This window comes from Dermacentor variabilis, chromosome 10 (assembly GCF_050947875.1).
Source record: "Dermacentor variabilis isolate Ectoservices chromosome 10, ASM5094787v1, whole genome shotgun sequence".
Lineage (NCBI taxonomy): Eukaryota > Metazoa > Arthropoda > Arachnida > Ixodida > Ixodidae > Dermacentor > Dermacentor variabilis.
Window position 1 is genome coordinate 64,522,470 of NC_134577.1, and position 9,924 is coordinate 64,532,393.

Below are 9,924 nucleotides of genomic sequence, written 5' to 3' on the forward strand. Positions count from 1 at the left end.
ATCAGAGAAGGCAGGGAATGCTGCCTGTGGTGTGATTATGCAGGCGGGCTTTTGCTGGAGAGGGCACTTTTGATTCCTTAAACGGCGACTCTGTCGACTGTTGTTTTGAGCATGCGGCAGAGGGAGCTAGCATTCGCATGCTGCCATGTGCAGCACACTCGTACGATAGTCACGTATTCGCAAATGCTTTAGCGGTTGCGTGCTCCTGATGCTTTACCCACTAGACCATTGACCCCCCAGTGACCGAAGTTGGCATGAAAGAGGTTAGCCAAGGACAAACAGGCAAGGCGCAAAGCAGGTGAAATTGACGAAGAATAGCAATCACAAAAAAAAGAGATGATAAAATTCGCGCAAGGAACTTCGCTGTGACTGTAGCCTAGTGTGGATGCCCCAAATGACAGCGTTACAGAAAATACCTAATCTTAATCGAATATTGCAAAGCAGATCTTGCGAGTAACCGCTTTCTAGGGTTTCAATATCGTAGGATGAATAAAAAGAAGTACTCCATCAATTCAATTTTGCTACAAGTATGGCTTAGAAGGGGCACGGCAGCGTACTCTGGTGTACGGAATATCCAATTGCCGGGAGACGCCACTGCTTATTCGTGCAAGAACGGAGACGGGAGTCTAGAAACGTTGCCTGCAATAATTTCTTCTAGGAAAATGTTGGCCCTGAAACCAACAAAATATAAAAAAATGAAATCTTTATTGTTCGAGGTATGGTGCTGAAAACTTTCGCAGGTATGAATTGCTGTGTGGTTATTTTGAGTGCGAGGTCTATTTTCTTGTTTTTTATCGATTGGTTCTAATTTTGTGCAAGTTTCTTTGAAATAAATGTCTGCAAAATTTTTGCGAAACGTCAATACCTTAAGTTTTCCTAAACAGGACATCAAATGGTTTCCGTTCGATTCAGGGAATGCCTTTAGAACAACGGTTCCGAGACTTCCAGTTACGCTCCCGAGGAACACTATATGTCTTTTTCTTTCAACTCGAAGTTCTCGCAAGTCTTGTAGTAGGGTCGGCAAAGCAGTGCGGTTCTTCTTACTGAGCTGGAAAGCCACCGCCTCTGCTGCTTCCTCCCTCCGTACTTTATGCCTCTGGCGCACGTGGTCTTGCCCTTTCCTCCTCTTCCTCAAGCGTTGCCACTTCTCTTCTGTATTTCTATCTGTTCTTTGGGGCGCGGGCTCTCTTCTTTATTTCGTCTTTCTATATTGTTTCGCGTTTTCTCTCTCTCTCTCTCTGCCTCCGTAATTTACCAGAAAGTCGGAGGGGCTTGCATGTGTGCACCAGCTCCATATGGCTGCCGTCTTCGGGTTGTCGCGATCGCGCGGGTCTGTGATCTCACAGGCGGAACACAATACAAGGTGTCTCGAAGGCAGCCGGAGAGGGGGATCTATCTTTTTTTTTACTTGAGGGTGTGGACAGCCTGATACGTTCAGAGGAATAACTTTTGGTCCTCCCGTTCCCGGTCACGTTGTCAGGAATCGTAACCTTTTCGTACCGTGTTTAAAAGGACACCAAAAGAAAGTATTAGGTAAAGGTAGATAAATGTTAAGCATTCTGTTAATTGGAATTTGTTTTTTCCTAAGAAAATTAAAATATGAGGAAACTGAAAAAAGATATATGGTGGGGCTCCTCCTGTTCAGGACTGCGGTGCATCTCCCGGAACGTCGGTGCTGGCTGCATAGAGTTTCTCACTATAACACCTAGAGGGAAATCTGGTGCCACCGTCTAGGGAGTTTCCTAAGGGGCGCTGTGCCGTCATGGTAATAACGGTGTATGTGTATGCGACGCTTGTGTTGGTTGGTGTGGTAAGAGGCTTCGTCTGAAACTTTGATATGGCTAGGCAAATAACGCCTTCTTAAAGTAATATCTTCGTAAAGTGTTCCATTCTCGCATATTACATCTTCCAGTGAAGTTTGCTCACATGCAATGCACAACCAAGCGAAGAAAAGCAACAACAGACGACAAACTGTTCCAAAGCGAGCGCGAATCTTGTCGTCTGTCCTCCAACTTTAGCGGTCCGCTGATTGATTTAGCACCGTTCCGTCTGTCACAACGATTCATTTTCTACTAAAACTGCACGTAAAAAACTGTTTTAGCTTTATTATTACACAAAAACATATTTTGTGTAACTATGATAACTTGTTATTGCATGTACAATTATATGATAAGTAAAAAGTATCAGCGGGCCGCTAAAGTTGGAGGACAGACGACAAGATTCGCGCTCGCTTTGAAACAGCTTGTCGTCTCTTCTTGCTTTGCTTCCCTTCGTCATGCATTGTAGGTGAGTAAAGATGTAATTTGCGTGAATGGAAACATTTTATGAAGATTTTACTTCAAGAACGCGTTATTTGTGTATCATATCCACGTTTTAGACGCGGCCTATTACAACACCAGCCAACACAAGCCTTGCAGACACATATACCGTCATTCCCATGACGGCACGGCGCCCCTTAAGAAACTTCCATAGACGGTGGCGCCAGATTTCCCTCTTTGGCTGGCTGATTCTTACGAGAGATCGCGTGGAATTTACGTCACTCATCCGCGTTTGCGCAGGCGATTCAAAGTGGCGGGCAGTCGTGAGACCTTTGACGGCAATATTTTACACAGTGAAGTGACGTATTGGCACGAGGAAAACGATGACAGAATCTAGGCGAATAATTTATTGATCTTGGTCGACTTAATATTTTCTTTCAGTGTCACTTTAAAAAAGTGTCGTATGATTCCTTTAACATCAGGTGGCCGCCTAAGAGGACTCTGGTTATAAGTTATGTAGTGAGTGGTATCGGGGCATAGCTATCAACGGAATATATCTAGCGTTAGTAGCACCTGCTTATGCAAGCTTTGTCGCAGCCGTAAGTTGTGTAAATAATGTTTATTTAAGGAAAAAATGAGCACGGTTATTTTAGTATGTAGTAGGCGCTCAGAGAAGAGAATTATTTTACTGCGATATTAGGAATGTAGGGACACTCAAGGCACCCCTCCATGACCATGCTTCCCCGCGTAAGCCCACACATGTTTTGTATTTACCAACATGCAGCAGCAGCACCAGTAGCAACGACGAGTCAAAGCCCAGGACATGTATGGCGGGGGAAGCGGTAGCCATTTTGGAAGACGACGCGAGGTGAGCACTGCCAACGAAATGTTTCGTTAAATGAAATTTAATTTAAGGTGGTGTTGAGTGAAATATTCTGATTTTATTTTGTGGCCGTGCAGCAAATGTCAGAATCTATTATTTGCAGCGCAAGTTTAATATTATAAAGTTATATACAGAGCATGCACTGTAGTACTGAAGTCGTAGACTTGTCGCATTGTTTGATGATATAAGGCTATTTCGGTTAAAGGAGTGCCGAAATGCTTTTTGAACACATTGAGAAAGCGTTGCCGATTTGGTAACGAGGTTACTGTGGCCATATGAGCCAAATATTATTCGACTGCACGATGCAGGAAATTCAGTCTCGTGCCAAAAGAAATGAGCAGACGCAATGGCCCTCGCATCCACAATGTCGTCATCGGAAGCTGATCGAAATCAGTTGGACGACCAACGCTATTGGCTGATTTGGTGATCGCGAGAACAGTCTCTGTAATGCATAATTGCTAATTTTGAGTTCAGTAAATGAAAAAAATATATACGCGTGCGATCTAAAAAAAAAGGCAGAAAAATAATTTCACGTTTGCACAACGCGTAGCTGCGTCTGCTGCGCGTAGCCGTCTGCAACGGCAGCGGCGTGCTCCGTGGCGTAGTCCACCGTGGCTGCCACGAGGTGGCGCGACGAGCGCTTTCACTGCCGCGTCAGTGAACTTTTGGCCCTCTTGGCTTCTCCGCTGTGTAGCTTCCAGCGCGCTTGCTGAGAGAAAAAATAGAGAAAAATTGGGGTATCGGTGCGATAACTCCACTTATCGTTGAAGGATTCGAAAACAAACAACAACATTGCGGCATGACGTTCGTGGGTCGACTTACTTTAACAGTGAGTCCATTCGATGATTAGTTTGAAAACTAATTCGTGGCCCTTTTAACATATTGCTTGCTATGTAACATATATTTTGAAGTTTTTTTTCTCTCAATAGATGAGCATTAGTCGCTTTTTTATTATTGTTCATCAGTTCAGTTCTTTATTGCTCTACACTAATGAACACGACTAACTCGCCTGAGGCTTGCACCTGGCTTTTGCAGTTCAGAGTGCGATACGCGTGATTGATAGGAAACTTGCGGAGGTACGTTAAGCAGCGCCGTACTATGTTGCGACTGATTTTGCAAAAAGAAGGACACCTGCTTGCGATAAGTATGTCTCGTAATGCTGATAGCAGTGTACACTCAATTAGGAGAACCATATTTAAGTAGTATCCTTCATTCAGATCCCTATGATTCTATTTAAAGCCACAATGACTGTGCGTGAATATGCTCGTTTATTTATTTGTTATTTATTTGTTTAACTTGGTAATTTATTTAGCTGGGTATTCAAGTATATATATTACGTAATACAGTCTAGTTACTGTTCAAGCAGGCGGGGCTGCAAAATATCTAGAAGGTAGCAGCACGTGGGTTCAATCATGGCATAAAATTTTGTGAGCCCCGTAAACAATAACAAAAATAAACGTAAGTTTGCAAATGCATAGCATATCAGCGGTAAAAGTAATAGGGGCAAATTTTCATCAATTTGCGAATTTACTTGTTTTACGGTCGGCACAGAAATTCGATCCAGGAAGTGTGTCTTCGTATTCCCGATGTAGGGATGAAGTTATGACACATGATGTCCGACGGCGACTCAGTTTCACGGATGGTTATCAGAAATAACGCGAACTGTGCACTGCCTCTTAACCATTTGTAATTTATAATTATTGCTAACGCGGAAGAGGTTATAGAGGACGAATACGTCTTCCCGTTGGGCGAAAGTCTTTTTAAATATCGAACGCAGCACTTCCGTGGGCACATCTCATGACTGCATCCTCAAAACTCTTAGTTTTAGACTCGAAGGTGCACGAATATTGTCAACGCTTAAACCAGGTAAGCTTCTTAGTAAGAGTCAATCCCAGATATTTGTACCCACCTACTTCTTTTACATGTAGGCTACGTTTCACGTATTAGGCCAACAAAAGGAATTCCGTCTTATTCGCGACTCGAAGGAGGACCGTTTTTTTGTCAGGGTTAGGCGTCGTAGAGCGCCAACTGCACTAGTCTTCGATTACTGCTTAATGAGAGCCCAAATCGAGCGATAGACACAAATGCACGAAGTTATCACTGAACTCAAATGAGATTAGTTCGCCCAGCTCTCTAATTAACGAAAGCGCGTCGCAGTCTGCCGGAACAGCAGTCGGTGCGCCATTTTAAACCGTTTTGTCGGGCTGTACTTGCAGGAACGTTACCGGAACCGGGGAAAAGGAACGGCAAGAGTTCGGCGGTGACGTCTGCAGCGGCAAAGCCTGCAGCAGACAGGATGCCTCGCGCAAGAACGCCGTCCAGCAAACGGAAGATGAAGCCCGCATTACCGGAGCACGCATTCAGCCCCCCGCGAAGAAGTCCAACTCCGCGGGACAGCGTCGAAAGCGCGCGTGCCACAAACGCTCCACAAAGTCGCGCGCCACCAACGCTCCGCAAGGTCACGTGCCACCAACGCTCCGCAAAGCCGCGTGCCACCAACGCTCCACAAAGTCACGTGCCACAAACGCTCCACAAAGTCACGTGCCGCCAACGCTCCACGAAGTCACGTGCCACAAACGCTCCGCAGAGTCACGTGCCGCAGACGCTCCGCAAAGTCACGTGCCACGAACGCTCCACAAATGCGAGACGTGCCCAAAGTCGTTCGCGCGAGCCGCCAACCTTCGGGCCCACCAACGCGCCCACACCGGCGAGAAACCATACAAATGCGGCGCGTGCGACAAGTCGTTCACGCAGAAGGCCAATCTCAGCGCGCACCAGCGCACGCACACGGGCGAGAGACCGTACCTCTGCGAAGTGTGCGGCAATTCCTTCCGGCAGATGGCGACACTTAACGTGCACCGACGCACGCACACGGGCGAGAAACCGTACAGTTGCCAAGCGTGCGGTAAATCCTTCACGCAGAGGGCGAATCTGAACGCGCATCGATGCGCCCCCTGGCGCGAGAAGTCCCACGTCGGCCAGGAATTCGCTGAATCGTTCGAATGCGAGCGAAACCTCGGTGACTGGCTCGACCTGCCTACGGGCGCTGGAGCTTCCGCTCGCGAAATGTGCAACGAATCTTTTTCGGACACCTCAAGTCTCGGACTTGACCGTAGTAGCCACGCCGAGGAAATGCCGTATCAGTGCGATTACTGCGAAGCGTTTTTCGCAGACAGGTCGTCCCTAAACGGACACATGTGCCAGAAATTCGCGTGCGTTTTGTGCGGAGCGTTTTTTCCGGACACGGATCAACTGATCGCCCACCTCAAAGCGCACTGAAGTGTTCGGCGCTCGCAGCGTGACTAAGCACACGGACTAAGCGAGCTCGCTGCAAGACAAAGTCTAATTAGTGAGCCGCAAGTGCTTTGTGTAATTAGAGCGTCGAAACAAATGTACGTCGGGCGTTCTTGATTCCTCGTTCAGTGATATGTTTTCTCCGCAAGCGTTTTCACAGTGTTCTAGTAAGGAACGTTTATTACAGTTTTCCACCCTGCAGGGTGAATAAAAAAAGAACGTCTGCTGCCATAAAGTATTTTTCTAAGGCAATGGCGTGTTTTCTAGCAAAATAGGTGGGAAGCTCCACCAAATATTGAGGTACTTGAGGGCCCGTTGCCTACGAGAGAAAGTACTTGCAGATACTCTTGCGATAATATTTAGCCATATAGTATGCAAAACATTTCTTCTTTATTGTTATTTTGTTCGATGTATTCAGCTTTTTCTTTCTGATTGCCGAGACTCATGTGAAGCAGTCTTTAGCTCTTTTATTGATGCAGAAGGTATTTTCTGCGCCCCAAACTGGGAGCTGATGACATTGCATGGTAATACTGCATTAGGTTCAAATCATTGTAGTTTCACTGTACTGTATAATCTACTGCAATTTTTTTTTACTTAACATTGGTTTGACTTAGCGAAACCTTTGTCAGTCTTAAAGAGCATTTTTTTTTACCCACTCGGAAGTCGTGTGTTTTGACTCTCACTTTTCTGTTAGAGCTGTAGAATGCTTTTAGCCTTATGTGAGAAACATATTCGTGCGAACAATGACTAGGCAAGTAACGTATGGTGCTTAGGTGTATGAATGATTAAGCCTTGTCTTGACGGAATTTCAGTCGATAAATAAAGGCAAGCTTCTTATCGAATATGCAAAACGTCTGTGTCGACTCGCGCTGCTCTACTTGAAGATATGCAATCTATTTTTTTAGTCCAATGTAGACAAGGGAGAGTTGCAGTGAGGATAGCTGTACTTTGTTCTGCCTGCTACATCCCATATTGGAATGGGGTGAACATGTTGGATGAACTAATAAGCCGGGCAACAACATTGTGCTTGGCTGTGCGAATCATTACGTTGGTGTTACCACTCGTACATAAAGAAAAGAAAAAAAAAACGGCTACCGCCTCCGCCGAATAGTCAGTTAAATATTATCCTATGGTGGGAAACGTGCCTGGAAAGTGCGCGATTTCTCGACCGTTCTCGCCCATTCTAAAGTGCAATGAACACGTCTAATGAGTCTTCACTCGCTAAGTGAATAGCGTAATACATTATGAAAAGCACAAAAGCGAAACGAAAACAAGGAAAGAGGATGGTGAGACAAGTGAAAATATCGGACATAACTTCAGACAGACAGGCTTTCATTTCAGTGATGGAGCGTGTATGACAGTGCATCAAGTGGCAATAAAGGAATCTGCGCCCTCGTCCAGCCGATTCAGAACTGAGCGGGGAAGAACTATCGACTTCTTGAGAATTGCTCTCCAGATGTCGACACCCCACAACTGAAACCATGGTAAGACAAATAAAATGATTCTTACGCGATAACTGAAATGGGGTTGTGATTTCGAGGTACGTGCAACATTTTTCTGCATTGCCAAACGCTTTGTCCTTTGTAAGAAGGAAATTAAAACCACATTTACGCAGGCTACGTTGCCTGATTATCGCACTGTCCTAACTGCAGAATGCGGCAACATTAACAATTAGCTTCTATGCTTCTATAGCGCACTCGTATTGTATGTCTACGCTCCTTTCTTTCTTTGTGTCTACTTTGCTATCACTTTACCTCCCCCTCCCCTCTCTCTTCAACGCAGGGTAGCAAACCGGATCTTCCCATCTGCTTAACCTTTCTGATTTTCCCCTTTCTTCTGTCTCTCTCCCGTACAGAGCACGCGCTGCGGTGCGATGGAAGTAGGTATATTATATTGCATTCCCTTCAAGTGCGGCGCGATCTTCGGAGGCATTCAAATACTGGAAGTTCTGCGAGGCAGAAGCCCTCAGTCTAGGGTACGGTGGTCAGGGGCCCCTCTGAGCGCCGGTTACCCTTGTGGGAGTTGGACAGCGCAACTTCCCTGTGCGGAAATGGCGGCTGAGCAGACGAAGTCGGTGCAACTGACTGTTGGCGTAGAGCGGGTCTTCTCAGGCGTGCCATGAGGTCTAGGGTGGAAAGTGCGCTCGCGCTCCTTCGTTACTTGCGACACTTCGCGTGCGCGCGGCGTCCCGATGCTGTGCGAATGGACCGGCCATATCGAACGAGGCACCACGACGTAGCAGAAAGAGGGAGATCCTTTAGACGTGCACGAAAGAGAAACTTGTCATTTCCGTGTATTGCGCCTCGCACGAGAGCAAACTGGGAAAAGGTATTCATTCTGCAATGCACATGATTGGGCTGGACATCGTTGGCGTTAGCCGGTGATGGTTCTCGAGGCGAACAGTAGTGGCAGCGGATGCTGCCCAGTGAAGTGCTGGCGGACCAACTCAGGGCTGTCCAGAGGGCCCGTGCGACGGCAGAGGGGCTCGGCCTCTCTGTACCGACGTGGGAGCGGCCCGCATCAGTCCCAGACTGATCCCTCAGGACCTAAATAAAGTTATTCATACCATACCATCGTGATAGTGTCGAGTTCATGCGATCGGCAGAACGTTGTGCTCACATTTTCTAGCTATGTAGACACAAGCTGCGAAGGAACTCGGATCTGTCTCGGAAGTGGTGCTTTGTAAACTCTTTAAGGGACATTAAATTGGAGAAGCCTACCGGCGGTTGTGGGCTAAAAAAAGTTTGATTTCTGATTACTGGCACCAGTGGGCTCACGTTTATGAATGTGATTATGTTATCGGTCTGTATGGACATTCTTTTTCTTTGTGTTTGACATATCCTGTGAATTAGCTTGCCAGAGTAATCAATTGAACGTCAGTCCACGTGACGCAATGTTCGATTTATCCGGGCTTTTGTCGTGTGTGCTGCGGTCGAGCCAACCGGAAGTCGCCCAGCAGCTCTTCCTCGTTGCCCGGGCCATCTTATGTTTTTCCTTTCTGTCTTGCGTTGACGGAGTAATAACGCAATGGCGCACTGCGCAGAACATCATACTTCAGTGATGGCTCGGCGGTGGCACGAAAGAGGTGTCGAAGCGGTTCTCGTAAGCTAAAAAACAAACAAACAAAGAAATGCTCATTCACGAGACAAAATATGCCGTAAGCTTGCTGGTCGCAAAGCGTGCTGCTGCAAACGCGGTCTGGCGTTAATTGTTGTTGTTTTGCGGGGGCAAGAGAACAATCAAAATAGATCGGTGACAGCTTTTTTTCCCGAAGGTCTCAATCGCCCAATATTGCTTACAAGTGCTTGTGGTGAACAAACGCGCAGTTAAGGTAGGTCTACAACGCCACGTTCCTTGTTTCTTCTCAACTCATCCGTTCCTCTTACCTGGGGCAGCGCAAGAAGTTTTTTAGTTCCCCGTCTACAGCACCTTATTTCTTTTAAATGCGAAGCTTTCTTCGCCTCTTCTCCTCATCGTTGTGCACGCTGG

At 46.6% G+C, this 9,924-nt stretch overlaps 1 protein-coding gene across 1 annotated transcript; it reads left to right on the forward strand.

Annotated features, from left to right (window-relative positions):
* The first annotated feature begins 3,046 nt into the window (after positions 1-3,046).
* On the forward strand, positions 3,047-7,464 carry LOC142559588 (uncharacterized). The gene is made up of 2 exons (XM_075671171.1): positions 3,047-3,126; positions 5,358-7,464. The coding sequence occupies exons 1-2, from the start codon at positions 3,086-3,088 to the stop codon at positions 6,418-6,420; spliced, it is 1,104 nt and encodes a 367-aa protein (XP_075527286.1). The 5' UTR covers positions 3,047-3,085; the 3' UTR covers positions 6,421-7,464.
* Positions 7,465-9,924: the final 2,460 nt, after the last annotated feature.